General features: G+C 42.9%; 1 protein-coding gene across 2 annotated transcripts in view; it reads left to right on the top strand.

Moving 5' to 3' along the window:
* Positions 1 to 27,499, top strand: part of LOC309563240 (LIM domain-binding protein 3-like) — a 107,584-nt gene that overhangs the window by 72,329 nt on the left and 7,756 nt on the right. For both annotated transcript variants that reach the window (XM_082267627.1, XM_082267628.1), the window contains one exon: positions 23,001 to 23,121. In XM_082267627.1, the coding sequence (XP_082123753.1) occupies positions 23,001 to 23,121 (121 nt within the window). The remainder of the gene's footprint in view (positions 1 to 23,000; positions 23,122 to 27,499) is intronic.

The raw sequence follows: 27,499 nt of genomic DNA on the forward strand, positions 1-27,499 counted from the left end.
AGAGATCCTCACTGAACTTCTCGAGAGAGTTTGCTGCACTGAAAGTAAAGGGGCTGAATAATTTTGCAAGCCCAATTTTTCAGTTTTTTATTTGTTAACAAAGTTTGAAATATCCAATAAATTTCGTTCCACTTCATGATTGTGTCCCACTTGTTGATTCTTCACAAAAAATTACAATTTTATATCTTTATGTTTGAAGCCTGAAATGTGGCAAAAGGTCGAAAAGGTTCAAGGGGGCCAAATACTTTCGCAAGGCACTGTATATATATATATATATATATATATATATATATATACACACACACACACATTTTATTTAAATATCAAGAACAGAAATTGATTGTCAGCGGGGGAGGAGCCTGACAATGGCCAGAGGGTGAGAGCTGCTTCCTAGGGAGTGTCCATCCAGGAGACCATGAGTTTACGGACCCGCTCGGTTGAAGTCGGCTGACCTGACCACCCCCCCCCCACCTTCTCCCGCGCGATCCCCGACAGCTCCAGTCTTGCCTTCGGTCTGAAGCTTGACTGCTCGCAGCACCTCCCGGAAGACCCGGCTCTAGGAGGAAGGAGGAGAGGAGAGCAAGTGCTGTGGCTGCAAGACGCCAAGAGGAAGTGTGTGCTCGGCGGTAGGCACCCGAACCCTCCAGGAAAACACCCCCTCTCAAACGGAGAGCTGGCTAAGGTGTATGAGACCGGAGAGGAGACAGGACAAGAGAGTGCCAGAGCTGCCTGGAAGGACGGGGAGAGTGCCCGGAGGTCGGGAGAGGTGAGAGGGGAGTCCCCCCCCCTGCAAAGGGCAAATAGTATTGAAATGACATATATTGCCACATAAAAACGAGGTGTATAAGCCTTTATTGGACTGGGTGATATGACTTTCTGTACCTTAACAAGAGTAAAGTAATAAGAGACTTTTTGAGACTTCCTGAGACCCCCTAGAGACTGTGTGGAATATAAAGGAAGTATATGAAGTTCATGAGGACCGTAGCCACAGGAGCATTGGGGTGAATATATAGTTCTAACACATAGGAGAGAGCAATCTTTCATACACCTGATATAACAGCACATCCTATAACAATTTGCTATTGGCTATTATTTAAAAAGGGAAAAAAAAAAGAAACTGCTATAATCTGTTATTACCTACTATATAAAACCAAAACAGAAGCTGGAGTGAAATAAAGCAGAGAAGGCAGACAGAGACACTTGCAAAATACACCGTAGCTACATCCGGGGAAAAAAATAAATAAAAATAAACTGGGTATATTTGCTGTGTGAGAGATAATAAGAAAGAAAGGAGATCTAAAATGAAAAATAAATCTGCTAAAGACGGGGGTGGAAAACCGGCAAAAACAAGTGCAAGCCAAGCGACGATTAAAAAAGACATGACCTCTGAGGTTACAGGGGAAAATGCAAATGGGGATCGACAAACAGCCCCTAAACAAAAACAAGATCTCGAACCAAATAAAAAAACCCGAAATCAGAAAACAACAGGGGCAACTGGAGAAAATAGTCTCAATCTTTCAAATGAGAGCACACAGACAGAGATCAGGAAGTAAGAGGAACGCAGAGTAAAAGATCAACTGCCCACAAAACTAGAAATGATGGAGATGTTTGCGAAGTTGGAACAGTCAATTAAAAATGAGATGATCACCCTGCACAGAGAATTAGGGCACACGTTGAAAAGAGTAGAAGAAGTGGAAGAAAAATCGATCGGCCTTGGGAAAGAGATAAAAGTCTTGGAAGACGAAATGAGGAGAACACAGATGGTACAGAGAGAAATATTATATAAACTAGAAGATCAAGAGAATAGAGATAGAAGAAAAAAACTGAGAATGCGGGGATTCCCAGAGCTGGGGAAGTAAGAAAAATTAGCAGAAATGTTTGAAACAGTATTTAACCCTCTCCAGGGAAAAGATATAACCGAGAAAATAGAAATTGAAAGGATACATAGAAACAGGAAACCGCAAAATTTAGCAAAAGAACTTACAAGAGATGTCATTGTGAGAGTTCATAAATATGAAATACGTGCACAGATCTGGGAAAAAATGAAAAGTAGACCCCAATTAAGATTTGAAGGCACAGATCTACAAGTCTATGCAGACCTTTCACAGGAAACACTGCATAGGAAAAGGATATTGAAACCAATGGTAGATCTTATGAAACAACACGACATCCAATATTTTTGGGGATTTTCTGCATGCCTAGGAGCTAGAAAAGAGGGAAGGACAGTAAAATTGAGCTTCCCAGAAGAATTACAAGATTTCTGTGAAAGTCTGAATTTACCTGCTCCAAAGATCCCCGAATGGACAGATATAATGGGAAAGAGAACAGAGGAGGAAGAAGATCTGAGGCATTTTTGGATGAAGAAAAAGACCAAAACAAATAAAAAATGACAAAGGAACTTTTGATATGGGGGGAGGGAGGTGCGGGTTGGGGGGTGGAGCCGGGAGGAAAGGGTAAAGAAAGGAATATAGGGTACAGATGGATCCTTGGAGATGTAGTAACACCTTGAACCCAGATTTTCCAGATGGAGGATTGGGGGGCTAGGCGAACAGGGTCAGAGCCCCACCCCAGGGCGAGAGTCGATATATAAGGAGGGAGGAAGTACATAGACTAGAAAGGTCCAGGGGGATAGGGACCAGATGCCCATGGTTTTGTTTTTTGGGGGGAGGGCGGGAGGGAGGGGGGGCTGATGGAGGAGGGGAAAGGCAATAAGGAATTGGCATGAGATGGGTGGGGAGGGGGAAGGAGGGAGGAGGGGGTGGGAGGGGGTAGGGGATGGAGAGGGGGGGGCAGGGAAGGGAAGGGTGAACTACAACCCAGAGTATCCACTCCATTGTTACTTGAGACTATTCGAGATAAGTCTGATGGGAAGAGCAAATTACAATTCATTTTGTATTAGAGGAAAGGATGGTAGATCACGAGGGAAGATTCCTTTTCTTGAAAGGGAAACTTCATGCCAAGGATGTGACTCTGGTAAACGTGTATTGCCCTAATGACAAATCTATGGGATACCTAGGGAAAATTTTAGATAAGCTAATAGAATTTAGAAAAGGGAGAGTGATATAAGCGGGAGATTTAAATTTTTGTCTTGATCCAGAAATTGACTGTACGTCGGCTGTACAGAGGAGTAGAGCAACACATCTTAAAATGATTTAAAAGAAGCTATTCCAATGCCAATTACTGGACATTTGGAGGGTGCTTCACCCGAAAGAACGAGACTATACGTTCTACTCCTCTGTACATAAAATATACTCGAGGATCGATTATATCATGATAGATCAAAGAGGGGTAGAATTAGTGACAGAGGCTAAAATAGGGATTAAAACCTGGTCGGATCATGCACCTGTTAAGATAAAGCTGAAAATAATAGGGGGATCATCTAGAACAAATACCTGGAGATTAAATGAGGAACTGCTCAGGGGAAAAAGATGGGGAGAAGAAATTAGAAAAGAATTAGAATTATATTTCCATATTAACGAAAATGAAGAAACTTCAAAAAATATACTCTGGGAGGCGCAAAAAGCATACATGAGGGGGATATTCATTTCTAAAGGATCAAAAAGAGAGATTAGAACATAAAGAAAAACTGATAAAAGAGATTTACGAGTTAGAACAAAGCCATAAAAATATCCAGTCGGTTAAGACCCAACACCAGTTAGTCATAAAAAGAGAAGAACTAAAAGAATTAATAGAACAAGAAATCAGACAGGAAAAAGTAACTAAAGAAAACTATCAAGGGAATAATAAGATCGGGAAGAAACTTGCGAAAATTATTAAAAAAAAGAAAGCGATACATTATATAGAGAAAATGAAAGATACTAAGGGGGGAACGGTATACTCAACGGCCGATATAACAAAAGTATTTCAGGAGTACTACGGGAAACTTTATAATATCAAAGAAACAGGAGAACAGAGGGACCCAACTAAAATGGAAAAAATTAAACAATATCTGAAAGAGGCGAAATTACCTAAAATACAACAAGATAAAATAGATCAACTAGAAGCCCAAATCACAGAAGAAGAGATAAGTATAACCCTTAAAACTACACCCTTGGGGAAGAGTCCTGGATCAGATGGGTTAACGGTAAGCTATTATAAAAGACATAAGGACTTGTTAATACCCAAATTAAAAGATTACTTTAATGGCTTAGGGCAAGAATACGGGATGAGTAAGGACGCCCTCTTAGCATCAATTACGATAATCCTGAAAGAAGGGAAAGACGCGACCGTATGTTCGAGCTATAGACCCATCTCGCTTTTAAATATCGATACGAAACTCTTCGCAAAAGTGTTGGCAACTAGAATGAAAAACTTGATGGAAGAATGGGTCCATAGAGACCAAACAGGATTTATACCTGGGAGACAGGGCCGTGATAACGGTGTAAGAACAATTCTGTTGATGCGGCAGTTGGCTAGGAGTGGATCCCAAGGGCTGATTCTGTCGATAGATGCTGAGAAAGCATGCGATAGGGTCAGCTGGGATTTTATCATGGGAACCCTGGAGGAACTGGGAATTGGAAGAAAAATGATGGCATGGATAAAAACACTCTATGGCCAGCCCACTGCCAGGGTGAAAGTCAATGGGGCCCACTCTGAGCCATTTGGGATGTCTAACGGAACAAGGCAGGGATGCCCGTTGTCCCCGTTACTGTTTGTACTTTCATTAGAACCCTTATTAGCGACAATTAGGGGGAACCCAGATGTGAAAGGAATAGAGGTGGGAGATGTGGAGCATAAGATTGCCGCATTTGCAGATGATCTGTTACTGTACATCACCAGACCGAGGATAACCCTACCAAATGTATTAGAAAGCTTGAAAAAAATACGGAAAACTATCTAACCTAAAAATTAACCCTACTAAGTCAGAGATATTAAATATCAATGTAAAAAAACAAGAAGAAGAAAAACTAAAATTGGAATTCCCCTTTACCTGGAAAAAACTAGGATTAAAATATTTAGGAATCATTCTAGCAAAAAAAATTCAAAGGACTGTATAAAGAAAATGATATTCCGCTATTAAATGAAATAAAAAAAAGAGCTTAACAGGATATCACATAGGCCGCTATCATGGATAGGGAGAATAAATATAATAAAAATGGCAATTCTACCAAAAATAACCTATAAATTTCAAATGTTACCTATTTCAATCCCTCAGACTTATTTCAGAACTTTGAAATCTTTAACTACTTGCCGTCTGCTCACTCGAGCACTACTGCGGCAAAGTGGTTCGTTATCGTCTGGCACTCCCCTTCCTCGGCGGCGCGCGCGCGCCGCCGGAGGGTCGCTCCTGCTGTATTCAGTCACAGCGGGAGTTGGGCCAGGGGAGGAGCAGCGCCGATCTCCGCTGCTCTTCCCCGATTGTCGGGGATCTAGTGTGGCGATCCGCCTGCTTGTGTAAACACAAGCGGGCGGATCTCCTAAGTGACAGGCAGGGTCGGATTGCAGGGTTCAGCATAGCTGAACCCTGGATCTGTCCTTGTGTCACACAGTCACCTCCTCCCACACACGTCAGTAAGCACCAGGCATACATTAACCCCTCCCTCTCCAATAAAATTAACCCCTTCCCTGCCAGTGTAATTTTTACAGTAACAGTGCATATATACTGTATGGCACTGATTACTGCAGTAATGTCACTGGTACCCCCAAAAGTGTCAAAATTGTCAGTCAAGGGTCTGATCTGTCCGCCGCAATGTCGCAGTCCCGCAAAAAAAAAAAAAAATCCCAGATCGCCGCCATTACTCGTTAAAAAAAAAAAAACACCAAAAATGACAGAAATCTTTCCCTTAGTTAGTAAACACAATAACTTTTGCGCAAACCAGTCAAAATACGCTTATTGTGATTTTTTTTACCAAACATAGGTAGCAGAAAACAAATTGGCCAAAAATTTAAAAAAATTTTGATTTTTACATTTTTTGGGGGGGAATTTCATATAAAAAAATGTGAAAAATATTGTTATTTTTTCAAAATTTACGCTCTTTTTTTTGTTTATAGCGCAAAAAGTAAAAATCGCACAGATGATCAAATACCACCAAAAGAAAGCTCTGTTTGTGGGAAAAAAAAGGACGTAAATTTCGTTTGGGTATGGCGTCGTACGACCGCGCAGTTGTTAGTTAAAGTCACATAGCGCCGAATCGCAAAAAGTGGCTCAGACGTAAGACAGCAAAATCCTCTAGTGGTAAAGTGGTTAATAACTAGATTTTTTTTGGAAAAGATGTAAACCCAGAATACAACATGCAGTATTAATCAAGGGAAAAAATCAAGGGGGCCTAGCAGTACCAGACTTTAAAAAATATTATGATCCAACTATTCTCTCACGTGTGATGGAATGGGGAAAATAAAAAGTGAAAAAACTGGGTAAAAATAGAATGCACAATGAGTCACACCCACTTGGGAAAAATTATACGGATACCTGCACAACAAAGAAATTAAAATTTTAATATACACCCGATCACAACTCAAGCACTTAAAATTTGGGATTTAACCCACACAAGAAATAAATGGCAATATAATTCACCGTTAATTCCTTTAAAAGACACTAATTATTTTCCACCAGGACAAGAAAAAGTGGGAGGAAAGTGGATAGGAGACGAGGATGCATGTTTGAGAGACATTATGGACAATGACCAAATGTACACATATGAGGAATTAAAACAAAAAAGGAAAGATTGGAGACTCGATGAGTGGCGGTATTTCCAGTTGAGGCACTTTGTGACTTCCCTGCCAAAACCGCTGAGAAGGGGAGAAGATTTGCTCCCTTTTGAGCGGATCTGCTCCTCTGAGAAATATGATAATAAAATATCAAATATATATAAAATCCTGGTGGACTTGATGGGACCGGCGGTCCCGCCATTTATCGACAAATGGGAGAGGGAACTGGGCACACGAAATAGAGATTTTCACTTGGGAAAAAGTGTAAAATTAATACACAGCTCCACAGTGGATATAAACACAGCTGAAATGAATTACAAATGCATTGCAAGATGGTACATTACCCCCAATAAAGCTCATAATTATCAAAAAGAAAAATCAAAAAACTGCTGGAGGGGTTGTTTAGAAGTAGGCACAATGGCGCATCTATGGTGGGACTGCCCAAAGATTAAAAAGTACTGGAAGGAAATCTTGAACCAAATCAAAATAATCATGAAAATAGAGATCCCGGAAAGATCCCTGGTACTGCCTATTTCACGGTATTAAAAATTACGTTAGGCAATATAAAACAACATTAATACCCCATCTGATGAATGCAGCAAAGGGATTAATCCCATTATTTTGGCAAAAGGAAGAGGCCCCGACCATGGGAGACTGTGTACAAAGAGTTGAGAGAATAAGAATACTTTGGAATACTTGAGAGATTGGGAAGAAGACGATACAGAGGTTTAGGACAACGAGAGAATACACTAAATGGAGTGGAGAAAAATAGAAAGACTATTAGTAATAGATAAGGGGGGGGGGACCAATAGAGGGAAAATAAGGGACGGGAGAAGTTATATCACTGGAAATTGAAGTTTTTAATGTATGAAATGTACTTGTATGTTCCTTTCTTTTTGAAAACAATAAATACATTTATAAAAAAAAAACTGAAATTTGTTGAAAACCCACTAGTCTTGCCAACCATACAATTGATGGGCTGAGTGTGAACAGTGGCAAAAAAATTATTGGAGTCTCTAGATAATCTTGATTCACCCTTGTCTGGCATAATGATCCACTCACATTGAATATGAAGGCTACGGTGCTTACTTTATTCCATCTGTATAAGAAACACTGTTTTAAATCGACAATTACAATTACAATTACTGAATTTATCCTCGACAAGAAGGTGTTCTATGTATACCATCAACACCAAAAGGCTTTTAATGGTGCAAAATATTATGCATGTCTTTTATCATCTTCGACACCCCTATATTTGACTTGATTGTTAAAGTGATTCTAAAGAAAATATATATATTTTTAAATAACAATCATACCTACTTAGCCGTGATCCTCTTCTTTTTGGGTCCCCCACTGGCGTTCTAGGCTCCTACCCTCTGCCGAGTGCCCTAATAGCAAGTCTCTTGCTATAGGGCACTCAAGCAAGAATGCTCCCGAGTGTAACGCTCCTGCGTTTCTTATATGGTGTGGATTTTCAGCTGCAGAAATAGTTCCACGTCAGTAGTCATGTAAGAGATATGCTGAGATACCATTCCCAACCTCAATGACTCATCATGTGTGGAAGGTCTTATTTCAGCCAGTAAATACACACAATTAGCAAGCTGGTTCCTAGAGTGACTTTATGTATGTGGTAACACAATGATGAAGGTTGAGGGATAGGTTGAGTGGAGGTGGTAGGTGATAGACACTTGAAGGTGAGACAGTAGCAGATGGATGCAGGAAGGTTTAGCAATGTTGTATGGTAGCAGATGACAGAATAGCAGGTGGACATACAAAAGAGATCAACCCAGTGCAGAAAAGTAGCAGTAGTCTCAAGAGCTAGCAATCTAGTTATGCAGATGTGATAAACAGTCTTTACTATGCAGAGCTAGATAGTGTAAGCTTAGTATAAGTTTATAGAGAATTCCCCTGCGGGGTACTTAGCACTATTAGCGATACAGCCGAAGGGTGGCTCAGGAGAGGCGGATGATCCAGTAGCGGGATACAGGGATCAGCGCAGCGAGGTTCCGTCAGCGAGGTAAGCTTGCAAGCATGGAAGCTTCAAGCAAGGTTAGCATCCAGGTAAGGGTGTTTGAACGAACACATGTGAGTGAGAACCGGCGATTTAAATAGCCATCTAGTCCGGCGCTGGGTGATGACAGCTCCAGTCTTAAAGGTGTATGCGCACCTTTCCAAAAATAAATGGTGGGGCGCATACACTTGTAGAAAGTGTAATTTAGGGTACCAAAGGTACCGGAACATTACACCGAGCCATGCTCTGTGTGTCACACAGAGTGCGGTTCGGCCCCATCCCTGCTCTCTCCTCATTGGCTCACTGGCTGTGAGACAATGGCTCCCACTGCTGTGTGAGAAATTGAGGAGAGAGAGACCCTGGAGAGCCGTTGCTCTTGTGCACATTGCTGGATAAAGAAGGGGCTTAGGTAAGCACAAGATGGAGCTGGGGGAGGGGGGGTGGGGAGCTGCACCCAGAAGGTTTTCAGAACCACTTTAAGGATTCATGTACACTGGCCTACATTTATTGCGGCTGTAGGAAAACACAAAATGTGGCAAATTCACTCTGCGATTTTGCTGCATTTTTGCAGTGATTTTGCCATGTTTTGCATTTTCCTGTGCCCCGCGGTCAAAAAGTTCCTATCCTAAACGCGATTCTTCCGCATTGAGGAGAGGAAGATTAAGGCTCACCTAAACATAGCAGCTCCTAAACTCTACTAAAAGCCCATGTGTACATTGACACATATGCTTCTATGGAGTTGAGTTTAGGAGCTTTGGTAAAAAAAACGCCAAAAGCTCCTAAACTCAAGTTTAGGAGCTGCCAGTGCAGGCTTGTGTACATCAAGCGTAAAAGGCTGATGACTCTAAGGGACTTTGAGATCTATGCAAGACATTTGCTTAAATCTCGACCTAAGTTCCAGCTTTCCTGTACACACAAGTGGCAAACCAATCTCAGTACTATCACCAGCAATGCTATAATAAGATTTTACCACATTTTTCTGTGTAATATAGTTCTTCGCTCTGACTCATGCTTCAGCAAATGTGGTCAACCACAGGGGAACTTGATACACCTACTATGGAAGTGTCTGAAACGCAAAAGATATTGGCCCAGGGTTATTATGACCATTAATAAGGATGGGCTTTGTGTTCGATTTGAACTTAAGTTCAACTCAAACACAGCCCGTTCACCCGTTCAACAAATGGGCTTGTTGGCGGGAACTTTGAGTTTCCGCATTCATAATGCACTGCACACTGGCAGTGCATTATGTGATTGGCCAAAGCATGGACTCTGACCTCCATGCTTTGGCCAATCAAATCATCTGTACCATGATTGGCCAAACGCAGGTGTGTAGGGCGAGATAGAGGTTAGTTAGTTAGGCAGGGAGAATGTGTTCAGCTAAGCAGGCTTGACAGTGGCGTAGGTGGTAGAATACCAGGCTTGCAATTGAGAGGTTGTGGGTTTGAATCCCTTGGTCAGCAGGTGATTTATAAGTGGAATTCCTTCAGGAAGAGTGTAGTGAGTTTAACAGATAGTGCAGTGTAGTATAGTTAATAATACATTGCTTGCAGGGAGAGAGGTTTTTGCTTTTTACAGTTTGTTGAGATCAGAGTGCAGTGTGGTGTCCCGCCCCTTCTGACATGACGTCAGTAATTTATTCACTGCACCTGAGCAGTGCATTATGGGGCGCTCGTGACATCAGATCCCTATAAAAGAGCTGACAAACTCAAACAGCTCATTACGCGCGGGAGGCCTATCCGATATCCATTCACATAGGGGGGGCAGAATCTGGGGGCTTCCAGATTCCGCTAAGCCTCCCTCCACAGACCCCCACAACCACAGTCCATGGTTTTTGGGAAGAGACCCCTGTCCCCATCAACATGGGGGCAAGGTGCTTTGGGGTGGGGGGGGGGGCAGAGCCCCCCTGCCCCAAAGCACCCACCCCCCCATGTTGAGGGCATGTGGCCTGGTATGGTTCAGGAGGGGGGGGCTCTCACTTGTCCCCACCCCCATCCTATCCAGCCAGGCTGTGTGCTCAGATAAGGGTCTGGTATGGATTTTAGGGGGTACCCCACGGCATTTTTATTTTATGTTGGCGTGGCCGTGGCCGTTTTTTTTTTTTCATTTTTTTATCTGTATTGCCGGGAACCAACAATACATTACAACTGCGAGCAAGTTTAAATTACATTTTTTCCTTTAGAAATGTAAGTATTGCTGCAGCAGGCTACATACATTGCACAAATGCGCCACTTTACAGGCACATTAAGGGGACCCCCAGGCATGATATTTTTTTCATTTGTATTGTTTCACTTTAAGCATTATTAAAATCACTGCTCCTTTAAAAACGATTGTTTTAAAAAAAAATATTTTGCATTGATTCATGTCCCCCAGAGCTGTAACCAGGTCCCCATACACTTTTTTGGGCCAATAACTTGCATTTAAGCCTTTAAAATGAGGACTTTTGATTTTTCATGTTCGTGTCCCATAGACTTTAATGGAGTTTGCATGTTCGCTAGAACATTTCCCCTGTTCGATGTGTTCTGGTGCTAACCGAACAGGGGAGTGTTTGGCTCATCACTAACTCTAACAATGTTATGTCTACCTAACTGGAAATCAAACTCATTTGGTGCATCTTGGGACACTATGATTCCTCCTCTTTAGATGAATATGAGTCCCTGGCAGTGTCTAGATATCTATTTATAGCTTGCAGCATATCAACTATCAAATGAGTCTCAGCAGTCCCTTTGCCCTAGAGTACTGGCTACAAGAACTGAATAGGTGTATAGTGTATGAGAAGCACACTTATTTTTTTTACAAAATGCCATGAGAAAATGTAACTATATTTCGTCTTACTGGTTGAAGACAACAGATTTCACTGTTTCTTGAAAGGTATGACTGGCTCATGCTGAATTGATTTTACCAGCAACGCCTGGTTATTACATGACCTTGAGCTGTATTAGACAATGTAATGTTTTCTGCATAACAAGTTGCGTTTCTGTGGTTGTTCAAAACATTTTTTAAAAATTGATAAACAAAATCAGATTTAAAATTTGCTAAATTTTCACCAATTGTTTGGCAAATGTAATAACAATGAAAGGGGCTTTTATGAGATCTTGCACAAATAAAAATGGTAATTCTGCCTCATAACCTTCTAGCTGTTATTCCTCTAGTGCTATCATAACAGTTTTTGTTTAAAGCTAAACAATAGAAAGAAACCTAAACCATCCTCAATCTTAAATAAAAAACATTTTGACTGGATATGATTTTGAACAATGTATGCTGGTTTGGGGACTTTGTCAGCCTGTGATTGAGCAATGAATCCTAGAGCTCTCTCACCTGAAGCATGGTAGGTGATCAAACTGATTGTACTGTGCAAAGCCTGATTAGAGTTGTAGCGCTACCCCCCACATGACCTGCTTGATTTAATGGGTCTTCTGTTCTCTGCCATGACTCCGTAAACTGCTTTGTCCCTTCTGACACACCTGGTCCTATATTAGTGTGCTGCAAGAGCCTATGTTAGCTTAGGTATTAGTACAGTGTTTCTCAACTCCGGTCCTCAGGGCACACTAACAGGCCAGATTTTATGTATTACCTTGGGGAGATGCAGACTAGAACACTGCAATCATTGAGCAGCAAGTTATATCACCTGTGAATTATTTCAGTTTTCTTGCAAACCTGGCCTGTTAGTGTGCCCTGAGGACCGGAGTTGAGAAACACAGTATTAGTATACTACCACAACTATATCATCATATGAAATTAGACATTAAAGACTACTTGACTGTAAACAAATTAAGTATGGTATTGCTAAAGCAAAAATAGGAAAGCAATGCACAAGAACGCCTGTTGAATGTAGTGCACAAATTTACATGAATGACAAACTAAGTTAAATATAACAGGTATCAGCAGAACTGGTAAAGGAGTACCATAAACCATGAACCACTTCAATCAAGAGCAACACAATAAGTAACATCTCACAGTAGCTCTATCAGATATATCAGAGTGCACTCTGTATATATATATATATATATATATATATATATATATATATATATATATATATATATATACACACACACATACCCAGTATGTCCACCTTACATATACAGTAGGCCAGGATATACTATATATAATCTCCTGATATCTGGTTGCTCCTATTAAGTAAATGTTCAGTATATAGCCCCTAATTTGACTCTTCTGCCAGTGGGGCCCAATCTGTATGGTGGTGAACTTATTACCTTCTCTTTAAGCCTGCAATCAGTGATTTTTATTTAGGCTGGTAGGCAAATATACAGTCTCCTAGTGTACTGAATTTACTAAACAGTGGTAAAATAAGCAACGGTGCAACCACTCACCAGTCCTCATGCGCATGCATAGTGAACCTTATCCTGGATACTTGACAGGCTGCAGTCCTCAGAATCCTGATTCTTGGTGGCTATCTACAGCACTCTGTTCCTCACAAGCCCAGTCTCTCTAGTTTTGGCACAGTCACGTCCAATCAGGAGGTCTCTACTCTATAGTCCTGTCAGGGCCTGGCTCACAGCAGCTCTCTTCTCTCTTCTTCATTGTTTCCTCTGTGGCTCACCTGGTTATCATTATCTGCTTGTCAGTCCTGCCTACAGCCAGCCCCTTCTGGCTATTTAAGCTGCTTTGTTCATTCCTTTCCTGCATTCGCCTTGTCAACATTTCTGGAGTTTCTCTGCTGTGTTCCTCTGAAAGACTTTCCCGGCTGATGTCTCTTCTGGTTCCTGATCCTGTTCCTTTGCCTCAGACTATGCTTATTTCTGGTTTAATGATCACTGGCTTGTCTGGCCTCTGACCCCTGGCTTATTTTTAGACTATGTTTACTGTTTTGTACCATTTTTTACGATTACATTAAAGGTGTGATTTTACTGCATTTTCTGTACCAGTCTGATTCATGGTTCCTGACAGTAGGTAAAGGCCATGAATTCAGAAGATGCAGGCAATCCACCTAGTGTTAATATTTTTTCCAGATTGGATGACCAGGACCACCGAATGGATCAGTTTGCCATAGCCTTACAGATGCTCCTGATTACCTTGATCCTCCCAACTGTTCTGGTACAACCAGTGTTGTAGGCCATCCCTACTGCTGCTCCAGTCTCTGTGCAGGCACCCGCCTTGAATATTACCTTTGTAAGAGGTATGCCTGGTTCCATCCCACTTCCCCAGCATTTTAGGGGCAATTAAGTTCAATGCAGAGAGTTTTTAAATCAAGTTGTTATTTAATTTACGATAGCTGTCCGAAACATACCTACTGATCTGGAGAAGTCAATAACGTTTTCCATTCTCATTGACTCCAGATAATGAGAGAGACCTTCCTTTAAGGAACCCTTGTAGAAGCCTCCTGTACTTTTGGCTCTGAGCTTCGTATTCCCACCCTTGCCTCCTCACCTCCCATGCCTCCTGGTAGAGTCCGCCAGTGAAGTAGAACCCATGCAGTTGTGCTTCACATGTCTCTATGTGGAGGGGGAGAGATTGTGCCTTTATTGTGCCCAGGCGGGTCACGTATTGAAGTCTTGTTCTACCCATGCGGGGAAATGCCCGCACCCGAGATCCTGTAGGGGACAGACCTTAGGTGGCATTTTTGAATCCCTAGTTATCCTGAAGGATAAGCCTCTAGTACCAGTTACCCTTTCTTGGTCTGAGTTGTCCATCGATACACAGGCTCTAATCGATTCTGGGGCTGCAGGGCGTCAGGGCTGCAGGCCTGCTTATAGATAGTGCCATTGTGTCTAAGCACTCAATTTCACTGCAGCTTTGTGCCACTCCACTTGCCATTGAGACTATTGATGGGAGACCTTTAAAGCCTGCCCATGTGTCTCATTAGACTGCTCCATTGACCATGGCCATAGGGGCTCTGCACCATGAGATAATCCAATTTCAAGTAATTTCCTTACCTCATTACCCAGTGGTCATTGGTTATCCTTGGTTACAGAGGCACAGCCCCTCTTTTGATTGGCATCGTACTGAGGTTCTTTTCTGGTCGCCACACTGCAGTAAGACATGTTTTCAGAAATTGGTTAAGGTCTTGTGCACCGGATTTAGTGATGTCTTTGATGTCAAGTCAGTAGTTTGCCTCCACACTGGTCGTATGATTGTGAAATTGTCCTTCAATCTGGTGCCATGCCCCCTCCTGGCTAGGTCTACCCTTGGTCTGTCTCGGAGGATAAAGCCATGGAGAACTATGTTGCCGATTCACTTTCTCGAGGTATCATCTGCAAGTCTTCGTCTCCTGCCGGTGCTGGGTTTTTCTTTGTGAAAAAGAAGCGTGGTGAACTGAGACCTTGTATAAATTATAGGGGTCTCAATCGCATCATGATTAAGAACGCTTATCCAATTCCATTAATTATGGAATTATTTGACAGTCTCAAGGGAGCCACGGTTTTCATGAAGCTCGATTTGAGAGGGGCATATAATCTCGTGAAGATCAAGGAGAGCGGTGAATGGAAAACTGCGTTTAATACCAGGACCAGACATTACAAATACCTCGTAATGCGGTTTAGTCTCTGTAATACTCCAGCAGTTTTTCAGGAGTTCATCAACGATGTCCTCCGACATCTGTTGGAGCAATGTGTGGTGGTTTATTTCGATGATATTCTCATATATTCAAAATCCCTAGAGAGCAACCACACAGATGTATCCCATGTGCTTCAGGGTTGAGAGATAATACCTGTATTGTAAGTTGTCCATCGTGAACAGGTTAATTTTCTGGGTTATGGCATTTCTACTGCCAAGTTTTTTTATGGACCCAGAGAAACCATCTGCAGTTCTACAGTGGCCTCGACCCAAAGCTCTACATCAGCTACAGCCTTTCCTTGGCTGTGCCAATTATTATCGGAAATGTATTCATAACTTCTCTTCTCTGGTCAAACCCCTGACTGATATGACTAGGAAGGACAGTAACCCACAGAATTGGTCTCCGGATTCCATTAAAGCCTTTGAGTCTCTCAAGGCTGCCTTCTTTCAGCTCCGGCGCTGGCACATCCTAAACCTATGTTACCCTTTTATTCTTGATGGTAAAGCGTCTGAGACTGGAGTAGGCGCCCTTCTGTCTTAACGTCCTAACTCTGAGAGCACTATGCATCCTTGTGGCTACTTTTCTAAGAGGACGTCTCCTGCAGAATGCAATTACGAGATAGGGGACAGAGAATTGCTAGCTATCATTTTACCTCTTAAAGAATGGAGGCTTCTCCTGGAGGGTACCACTGCTCCGGTCCTCATTTTGACTGAACATAAGAATCTAACATTCTTGTCGGAGGCTAAACGCTTATCTCCCAGAAGGGCACGATGGGCTCTTTTTCTGTCAAGCTTCAATTACATAGTCTCATTCTTACCCGGTACTAAGGATGTAAGGGCTGATGCATTGTCACAACAGTTTTCCTCCTCCTCCAAGATGGAGTCGGTTCCTACTCCTGTGATACCTCCAGATCCCATTTTAGCCACTATTCGCACTTGTCTCACTTCACATTTGGGTGACAGAATTCTTGTTGCTCAGATCTATTCTCCTCCTGAAAAACCTTATGACCACTGCTTTGTCCCCGAGAATCTCTGCACTGCTTTGCTCCAGGCATACCATTCTCCCAAGGCAGCTGGTCACACTGTGCAGAATCAGGTCATCTGGTCTATTTCTTAACAAACTGGTGGCCTAGACTCCCCGCTGATGTAAGCACCTTCGTAGCCACTTGTTCCGTGTGTGCTCAGGGTAAGACACCACGCCACCTTCAAGTGGGCTTCCTACAACCCATACCCAATGGAGAGAGGCCTTGGACCCACTTGTCTATGGATTTTAATGGGGATTTACCTAACTCCCAGGGCAAAACAGTGATTCTTATGGTGGTTGACCGGTTCTCGAAGATGTCTCATTGTATTCCACTTAAGTTGCCTACATCCAAAGAACGGGCATCCATTTTTGCTCGGGAGATCTTTCAGCTCACAACAGTGCCATCATTGTCGCTTCCCTATTGTCCTTGTTTATGGCGAATTATGGTTTCCAGCCATCCATGTTGCCTGACACATTTGCTCCTCAAAGAATTCCTACATCCACTTGGATGCAGGTCCAAGAGTCCTTAAGACTCCATGCTGACTGCCGACGCCTGCCTGTGCCTTTCTACCAGGTTGGGGAGAGGGTCTGGCTGTAATCTCGCAACCTCTGACTCTATGTTCCCTCACTGAAGCTGGCACCACAGTATATTGGGCCTTTCCATATTCTCCGTATGGATCAACCCAGTGGCTTACGCATTGGACCTTCCTTTTAACATGCATATTTTGAATTTATTTCATGTTTCCTTAATTAAAACTTTTGGTGTGCAATCGCTTCACCACCTCGGTACCACGTCCTTGTCCGGTTCAGGTTGAGAACCATGAGGAGTATAAGATACAAACGATCATTGACTCCCGTAGTTTCCGACAGTACCTTGTTCATTGGAGAGGGTATGGTGCGGAGGAAAGCCCTTCGGTCTTATCCTCAGACATACATGCTCCTGTCCTCCTCTGTGCTTTCCATAGATGTTTTCCCATCAAGCCTGGTGCCCCTGTGAGGGAGGGAGGTAATTGAGGAAGGGGCTCAGCTGTTGGTTATTGTGAGTACTCATTGTTTTCTCTATGGCCAACCTTGTTATCGTTATCTGTTTTTCAGTCTTGCCTACAGCCAGCCCCTTCTGGCTTTTTAAGCTGCCTTGTCCATTCCCTTCCTGCCTTCGCCTTGTCAACATATCTGGAGTTTCTCTGCTGTGTTCCTGTGAAATACTTTGCCCTGCTGATGTCCGTTCTGGTTCCTGATCCTGTTCCTCTGCCTCCGACTTCACAGATTTCTGGTTTCCCGATCAATGGCTCGTCTGACTTCCCGTTTTGGCTTCCGACCCATGGCTTATGTTTTGACTATGTTTATTGTTCTGTACCATTTTTACCATTACAATACATTAAAGGTGTGATTTTACTGCGTTTTCTCTCTTAGTCTGATTCATGGTTCCTGACAAGTCCGCAGCAGCAAGAGCCTCTCAGTGGCTTAGTCCTCAGCCTCTGTACACAAAAACAGCACACAGATCTCTTTAACTCTGGTCGCCGCACACCAGCCCTTTGTGGTTCTCTCTCTGGTGGAGGCACTGGTACGCAGGCAAACAGGTCTGTACAGCTCCAGTCCCCAGCAGCAAGAAGTTATCTAAAGTTGGGGAGAGAAACTTGTTCATCTCTCGTATTACAAATTATCCTTGGCCCTTGTAGTTCACATCCCTATTTACTTTCACAGTGCAGCTATCCTTCTGAACTACATTTCCCAGTGTCCTGTGCGGTTGCATCATCCAGGAGGGAGGGGGTAGCTTTTGCATTAGCAAGTCTCCTCAAACCTCACAGGGTAACTACTCTGCAGAGCCAGTAGGGAGGGGGGAGAAGTGGGCAGAGAAAAACAGTCACTGGACAGAGAGAGAAAAAAAAAACAGTCAGAGGAGTACCAAGCTACACGGTGTGTGTGTGTGTCTCCCAATCTCTCAGTCTCAATACTACTGTGCAAAAAATTACAGGCAGCTGATATCAAAACAAAGTTAGGCATTTATGGTAACTCCATGTAAAAATACAGATAATAAATACATAACTGAATTATGTGGTGTCTTATTTTACATCTTTCTGAAATTCAGGCTTTAGAAATATTTATTGCTAGGCCTTGGATGGCCAAATTATATTGTATTGACATAAGTGGTTGAGTGCACTCTTCGGTTGCTTGTTATTTTCAATTGGGCACTCATACTTAAAGCAGAACTCCGGGTTTCAGTGAACTTTAAATAGTTTGTTTGGATCAAGAGGGTCCATACAAACTACTTCATCAACAACTGCAGCAGATGCATAAAGTATACTGTACCCTGGAGAGGCGGGTGAATGATGGAATGATGTCCACTCCAGCCAATCAGAAGAAACGTTATATATTCATTCATAGAATCTGCCAATAGCTGAGCAGCACTCAGTCCGACTTGATTTTGTTACTGAAGTAGGACGCGGGGGTTCCCATCCTGCTAGCAGAACACAGCTCTGTATACTGTATGTAGTTGTTTATACAGCACTCACAGACGCTGCATCTGTTAGTAAAGTAAATAGTTCACTTAGACCAGCTTGATGCAAATGAGCTACTTGCAATTCACTAAAACCTGAAGATCATATTTAAAAATGCAATAGCACTTATTCACTAGGGTTAGGCTGTATGTGTTAAAGTGTATTTTCACTTTTGCAGCCAAATTAGGAAAACATCTACTTTATCTTTGTTACATGCATAACCTAAAAAATATATACAGATTGCAGCCTACCTTTTTGTTAGATGCTCAATTCTGGATCCTTCAGAAAGGAAAAATCCTAGGTAGCTCTTATTGTTTATGAATGGACTGGGCAACTGTGTAATTAACACTGTCTGTACTGTGCAGACAGATTTTCATTATCAATTTAACTAGATTTAATCACTGTCTGTCCTACAAAGGGTTAAAGGTATACAGGCTTGGTTTCTTGCATTGTTTGTTAATGAGGACAGACTTAGGACAGGATCACTCTAAGGTTCAAAAAAACCTTTCAGTAGTAGACATATAGTGAAGTTTTCTAAAAATTGACTGCAAAACTGGAAATTTGTTTAAAGCGTATGTCCTGGCAAAAAAAAATAAAAATGCAGTACATCTCTGCAATATATGTAAATTTCCTGTGTTTTCCGCCTTTAACCACCTCCCACCCGGGCCATTGTAGATATACGGCCGGGTGGGAGTCTCGTCCTTCTGAATGGACGTTCCGGAACGTCCTTCAGAAGGAGAGAGATCGCGCCGGCGCGGGCACGCGCCGCGGGCTCGCGCAGCGGCGCGATCTCGATGTGCCTGTGTCCCTCGGACACAGAGCAACATCATTCGGCAGGAGGGCCCTGTGATTGGCCCTCCTGATCACATGACGGCTGTGTCCAATCACAGCCGTCATGTAATGTAAATAGAGCCGTTGTAACGGCTTCGATCTCTTCTCCTCCTGACAGATCCTGTCAGTGAGGAGAAGAGGGATGACCGGTGCTGCTGCGGGGGTGATCAGTGAGTATTTCTAATTACTCACTGATCACAGGGGGGGTCTGTGCTGGTAATCAGAACATTGATTACCAGTGCAGCCCTGGGGGGGGGGGGTGCCACTAAGCCACCAGGGATGCCCACCCATGACCACCAGGGATGACAAGCAGGGCTCAGAGAGCCCCCCAGTGCCCTCCCTATCAGTGTTGCCCACCAATGCCATCTATCAGTGCTGCCCACCAGTGCCGTTATTGCCATCTATCAGTGCCGCCCACCAGTGCCCATTATTGCCCACCAGTGCTGCCTATCAGTGCCCCCCATCAGTGCCGATCAGTGCCACCCATCAGTGCCGATCATTGCTGCCCAACAGTGCCACCCATCAGTGCCCATCAGTGCCGCCAATCAGTGCCTATCAGTGCCCATCAGCGCTGCCTATCAGTGCCCACCAATGCTGCATATCAGTGCTATCTATCAGTGCCACATATCAGTGCCCATCAGTGCTGCATATCAGTGCTACCTATCAGTGCCCATCAGTGCTGCATATCATTGCCACCTATCAGTGCCACCCCATCAGTGTCTCCTCATCAGTGCCTGTCAGTGCGGCATCATTAGTGCTCATCAGTGCAGGAAAAAACATATCTATTTACAAAATTTTATAACCTAAACAAAAAAACTTTTTTTTTTTTCAAACTTTTTTTTTTTCAAACTTTTCCGTCTTTTTAAAAGAAAAAACCAGACGGTGATCAAATACCACCAAAAGAAAGCTCTATTTGTGGGGAAAAAATGACACAAATTTGGTTTAGGTACAATGTTGCATGACCGCGCAATTGTCATTCAAATTGCAACAGCGCTAAAAGCTGAAAATTGGTCTGGGAAGGAAGGGGGTTTAAGTGCCCAGTATTGAGGTAGTTAAAGACCATGCAAGTACAGGAAATACTGTACCTGTTGATCTGCCAAAAATTCACTCAGCTCTCAATTCCTGTTGGGGGCTGACAGCACACACAGCATTTTTGGGTACTGAGTGTAGTCAGCCCTGCCCAGTGGTCTTATGCTAAACTACTCAACCACTCCCACTCTCACATCTCCAAAACATAAAGATTATTTATCTTGTACCCAAGATAGGACCTAGGAGTCTTTGAGACACCATAGGTGGTGTGCAGAGGACATAGGGCAACTCTGGATTTCCGAAAAGATCAACAAGTTATTTTGCGACTTATCAAACAGTTACAGTATTACCAAATGCTTCCACTAGTACACTAAACAGATCAAAAGGGAGCGAATTAGAGAAGTTGATTGTTAGGGCAATCATGCTGTTTAGATGATTGGGGGGGGGGCAGTAAAAACTTGTGGTCAGGCCATGCTACTGCCCCCACCTGCATAAGCTGCAGAGACAGTGGATGGGGGTGTTGAAATGCGTTGCTTTGCAGCCCCTTTAAAATGATCTCCCTGTCATGTTCACTGGGCAGTACTGCAACAGAATGGGAGCCAATCAGGCATAGGGCACTGCACGTGCTGGGTGGTGTGGCATTTACAAGGCTAAAACAGGCAGTGAGAAAATATATCACCTCCTCACTACCTGTCATTTACTTCTGAAAAGCAAACTGACCACGGATCAACATTCCGAGGCACAGCAACTTTGCTGAATGTCTAAACCTAGCCTTAACCTCCCTATCGTTATTCCTGAGTGTGGCTCGGGGTTAAATTTCAGTGCCAAAAGCGGTAACCCCGAGCCACACTCGGGGTACCGCTAGGGAGATCGCTGGATCCTGTAAGAGAGGGTACTCACCTTGTCCCCGGGATCCAGCGATGTATCCCGGCAGTGTGCGGCGGCCGGATCTTCCTCCCGTTGCTCTGTGCCCCAGCTTCTGTCTCCTGCGACGTGACACTCGCAGGGGGGTGGAACTGGCGGCAAATTCAAACATTAAAACACACCAAACACACTGATACATTACAAAATAAAATAAATTCACATTAGTTTGCCCCCCAGTGCCCTTTCCTGCAGTTTTACTGTACTTTTTATGTGTATGTGTGTGTGTATATATATATATATATATATATATATATATATATTGTGGGAGATTAGCTCACAGGGATCACCTTTTCCGGCAAAATAAGGTCAGCATGCAGGTAATTTCTTAAAAATCTGGTGGGTTGCCAGCTTTATTCAGCAGAGGTTTGCCAATATGAAACAAACAACAAAACAGTCAAATAAATCCTTGACGTCCCCATCACACATGGCAAAGCAAACCTTTTAAAGTCCAAATAGAGCTCCTCTCTCCGATCCCCTTCGGAGTCTCAGGCCAGAGCATTTCTGTGCTCTTTTCCTGTTAATTTAAAGTTCACCTGAGCATGGACTCAGGTAACTCACAATCTCTGGACCGGAACCTAGCCTGTCACGGAGGCTGGAAAAACCCGGGCCGGATTCCGGTTCAGTCTCTCACCACAGAACGTATGCGAGGTGAAATAGAGTGATTATCTACTATCTCCCCTCGCATACCGTCACAATATATATATACACATACATACATACATACATACATACTTTAACTTATTTATAGTTATTTATTATATTATAATTTATGATTTTGTGTTTCAAACTTTATCATACCCAAGATGTTATAAAGAAGAATGCACAGTAAAAAAAAAAAATCATATGTAAATAGTTGGTTTGGGCTGCTTGTTCTTAAGAATTACATGCAAAATAATGCTACCGCTGTCAGCACCGAAAATTGGAAAGAATCATACCGCCAGGGATGTTAAGGGCAGTACACACGGGCTGAATATCGGACAGCATTGACTGGTTCAAAAGAAACAGCAGCCAATCTGACAGAAGCTGGCCATTAAGCCTGCTTCTGTCGAAGGGGCATGACCGAAAAAGGTCTGTCGATTGGCATCTGATCAACACTCTTAGCCAATGCCTGAGAGTCATGACCCATGTGTTCTGGCCAGGGGCTTTTGCTGTACCAACATTGCATAGTTAGTACAGCAGCTCCTCTCGAGATCTTTAGGAAAAAAACTGATAGTATGTACAAGGCTTTAGGGCTTACATACAATTTAAAATAAATTGAAAAAAAAAAAAAAGAAAAAAGTACATCTTAAAAGTATAACAAAATCCCCTTCTCTGAAATGAACATGGTGTCCTGTGTGAAGAGGAAGAACAGTTCCTGCTTATTCCCTATGCCAAATAGTTACTAAACTTAGAAAAGGAATGACATGCCACAGTTTTACTTAGAGCTTTAAAAGTTACAAGAGCTTGTCATATTATATTTAGGTATTAAGTCTCATGCTGAAAATGTGAAAATTATTCAAAACACTGTCTTCTCTCCTTTCAGGAAGTGATGCATGCTCTAAGACAGACCTGGCACACTACCTGCTTTGTCTGCGCTGCTTGCAGGAAGCCATTCGGTAATAGCCTTTTCCATATGGAGGATGGAGAGCCATACTGTGAAAAAGGTAAAAAAGACAACTGCAACTTGGAAAAACAATTACAGTCTCACATTTCTGTGTGTGCTACAGGCTCACAGTTCATTATAAAAATACAGTTACATGTTTAGGTTTTAGTTCTTTTGCTAAAAATGCCTCTGGGCCTGATAACTGATGCATCACACATGTCCAGCGTTAAGCTCACTGTTGTTCCACAGCCCCGGAGTTACACAATGACTATAGATCAGAAAGGACTGCTTATTAGAAAAAGACATGTGCATTAAAATAGTTCTACACTCAAGGCATGCATACATTATATTGTGTGTACATATAACTCGCATGCAGTGGGTTATGTTGCAAGAATTTTGTTTGCTTAACTTGGGAAACAGGGCAACATTGTACAGTTTCAGGTACATTTTAAATCAACTTTGGTGTCTGAAGATTTCAATGCTTGGTGTTGGGCACTCAGGTGTGTTGATTATGCCACCAAAATCAGGCTCTTGAATGACAGTCTAAACAAGTTCTAAATCCCGTTACAATATCATGCACAAGCCCCTGAAAGTGAACAAAAACTTCCTATACTTTCCTTGGCTAAACCTAATCCTTCTTCAACTGTGTCTCACATGCTCCCTCTCCCAAACACTGTAGATCACAGTGGGAAGGTCATAGCAACAGAGACAGTGCTATTAATCTAGAAAGAAATGAGCAGGATAAAGCCTAGTACACACGGGCAGAATGTCAGGTAACATCGGCCGGTTAAAAAAAAAAAAAACGGCCGACATTTGGCCCGTGTGTATGACAGCTGGCTTCTGTCGGACGTACATGCTGGAAAACAAGCAGCTGACCGGAACCCTATCAGCTTTCTCAGCCAATGGCTCAGAGTGCTGACCGGAGTGTTCTGACAGGGGGGGCGTCCAGAGGAGCTCCAGTTTGGAAGAAAAAATGAAAGATAGCAGCTACAAATACTGTAGCTGTTGCCTTTTAATATAAGGACACATACCTGTCCGAGGATCCCACGATGTCAGCACTCCGAGCCGATTTGTCAATCAGCTTCGGGTGCAGGCATTGGCATTGTAAGTAAGGGAAACCGACAGTTGAGCCTTCAGGCTTCAGAGCCGGTTTCCTACTGCGCATGCCCGAGTCGCACTGCGCTTTCTGAACAGTCCCGCCGTCTTCTGGGACCTGTGTAAGTCTCAGAAGGCAGCGAGGGGAAGAAGGAGGGGCTAGAAATGCTTGGAGATCGCTGCGGTGATCTTACCCGGAAGTAGGAGCGGGTACCTGTCAAAACCAAGTGCCCGCTCCCTCCATCCCCTGTTGGCAATTCCAAATTGAGGTAACATAAAGGTAAAACATGCAATGCACATTTGGGTGCCCTAATTCCTAATGGCACCCCAATGCATTGCAATTTTGCCGCAATTGGCATGCGGCAGAATTGTGTGGAAATCGCGACAAAATGAGCCTTTAACAATCATGCAATGCTTGATGCCCAAAAAGGAGTAAAAGCTTCTTTTGGATGACAAACACGCATAGAGCAGAAAATTGAAGTGAATAGTCTGTCCTATGAGCGTCACATGTAAACACATGTAAATAGCAATTTTAAAATTGGCAGATTAAAGAGAAGATGATGATTAGCATTTAGACATTTTTACAACCCACTTTTCAGCACCCATATTCATATTTTTTTTTTATTCTATTCTTTACAAGTATTAAGAAATAAATACATAACTTTCACATGAGTAAAAAAATAACATAACATTGACATATGACATTTTACACGTGCCCCCCCCCCATACATTAAAACAACATTTGTATCACGATATTGGCATAAGTCCCACCCCTTAACGTTAATCAACATACAAAACATATTTGAATTCATATTTACTGTACATACCTTCTCACCCACCCACCTTTCATACCGAACATTTATTTGCATCAAAACCATTCACCAGATGCCATCCCTGGAAAACATAATACTGTATATTCACAAAACCACCCCACTCCCTTCTTGCATTTAGATAATGCCTTCACCTACATAAAATCATACGCAAAACCCACATCCACCTACTTCATTAGTATTTAAAACCTATCCGTTACCTAAACTATCCCTCAACCCTATCCCTACGCAAAACAAAATACTCCTGAGTGAGGGGAAGAATCACAAATGGGTACATGGACAGAAATAAAAACATATTTTCTAACCCCTCCCCTCTTCTATCAAATAAAAAAAAAATTAGCAGGAGTTTGTTCAAATACAAATGATTCTCAGAGCACTGTGTCCTAAAGTGATTATGGAGAATAAACCTGTTTTACCTCAATACATTCCTTTAAGGTAAAAAAAAATGTTTGGGCATCAGTATCGCCCCGAAATATGGTCATACTTCACACAAATGCTGGCTATGGCTATTGTGATGTGGGGGTTGTTTAGCTCAGTGATAGATGTGTTTCAGGAAGTCCAAACTGTAGTTAACCATTTAAGGACCGGAAGGTTTTACCCCCTTAATGACCGGGACATTTTTTGCGATACGGCACTGCGTTATTTTAACTGACAATTGCGTAGCCGTGCGACGCTGTATCCAAATGATGTCCCTTTTTTCCCACAAATACAGTAGAGCTTTCTTTTGGTGGTTTTTGATCACCTCTGCGGTTTTTATTTTTTGCGCTATGAACAAAAAAGAGCAACAATTCTGAAAAAATAAAAACACAATATTTTTTAACTTTCTGCTATAAAACATACCAAATAAAATAAAATTTAAAAAATCTAATTTTTTTTCATCAATTTAGGCCAATATGTATTCTGCCACATATTTTTGGACAAAGGTTATCGCATCTACAAACTATTTATGTCATTTTTATTTATGTTATTTTTTTTTTACGAGTAATGGCGTAGAGCAGCAATTTTTATCAGGACTGTGACATTGCGGTGGACAGATTGGACACCTAACTGACACTTTTGAGGGGACCAGTGACATCACTACAGTAATCATTGCTAAAAATATGCACTGTTACTGTACTAATGACACTGGCAGGGAAGGGGTTAACACCAGGGGCGATCAAAGGGTTAAGTGTGCTTTCTAACTGTGTCAATAGATGAACACAGAGACCTGTGTTCCTAAATAGTAGGAACAAAGGATCCCTATGTTCCTCTGTGATGGAACACAGAGGAAAGCAATTTTTATCGGGACTGTGACATTGCGGTGGACAGATTGGACACCTAACTGACACTTTTGAGGGGACCAGTGACATCACTACAGTAATCATTGCTAAAAATATGCACTGTTACTGTACTAATGACACTGGCAGGGAAGGGGTTAACACCAGGGGCGATCAAAGGGTTAAGTGTGCTTTCTAACTGTGTCAATAGATGAACACAGAGACCTGTGTTCCTAAATAGTAGGAACAAAGGATCCCTATGTTCCTCTGTGATGGAACGGCGGTCTGCCTTGTTTACATAGGCAGCTCGCCATTCTGTCTCCATGGGGAGCAATCACGGGTGACCGGCGGACAACGCGTTCGCCGGACCCGCTGATTGGCTCTCCCTCTGGCCAATCGGTGCTTGTGCATGCCTCCAGCCGCATGCGCCCCCCACTGTCTATTACACGAAGCGACGTACAGGTACATCGTTTCGTGAAATAGAGCCAACCTGCTGCAGTAAACCTACGGTGGCAGGTCAGCAAGTGGTTAGGGCTTGCCAACCCACTTTTATTACACAAAGTGAAAGTACAGGTCACAAAAATAGTTGCATATGCAGCAGATTTTCACAAAACAGGTATTGAAGATGACAAGCCACCAGGCTTTCTCTTCAGCAGCTCAGAAACTCTAGTCAAAATCTTTCAAAGCCAGCTCTCCCAGCTCCCTGGGTTCTTCTGGCTCACTCAGCCTTTAGTTATTGCCCCTAGCAGCATGGGCCCACTCCCTGGCCTCTCCATATGGGATCTCTTGGCACCCTAGGCTCTCCACCAAGACTCACAGACTCCTTCAGTCCCCTGGACTCGTCTAGTCACCTCATATCTCTCAGTCATCCAGACTCGCTGTCTCTACTCTCTGTCCTGTGGGTAAGGAATTTCACCGACATGGATTACTGTCTCCTGAGTAGAGCTCCTCTCGTAATGGGAGTACACCTGTCTCTTGGCTGGAGCACACATCTCCCTCCTGATAGGAGCACACAACTGTACTCAAATGAAAGCCTTGAGCCATGGCCATGCCTCACTTATAATGAGTGTGCTTATCTGCAGTAAGACACAGAATTGGACACTTCTCCCCACCCAAATCTCTTTGAAGTCTTCAGGCTCCAGAACCTGATTCAGGATTACAAAGCCCTGAAAAACGAAATCCCCAGTATTCTCTGCTCAGATACAATACTCCGGAGCCCCTTAAGCTGTATCCTTTAGAAGCCCTGTAAGTCTTCTGC

This window comes from Pelophylax lessonae (assembly GCF_965119305.1).
Source record: "Pelophylax lessonae genome assembly, chromosome: 9".
NCBI classification, from domain to species: Eukaryota; Metazoa; Chordata; class Amphibia; order Anura; family Ranidae; genus Pelophylax; species Pelophylax lessonae.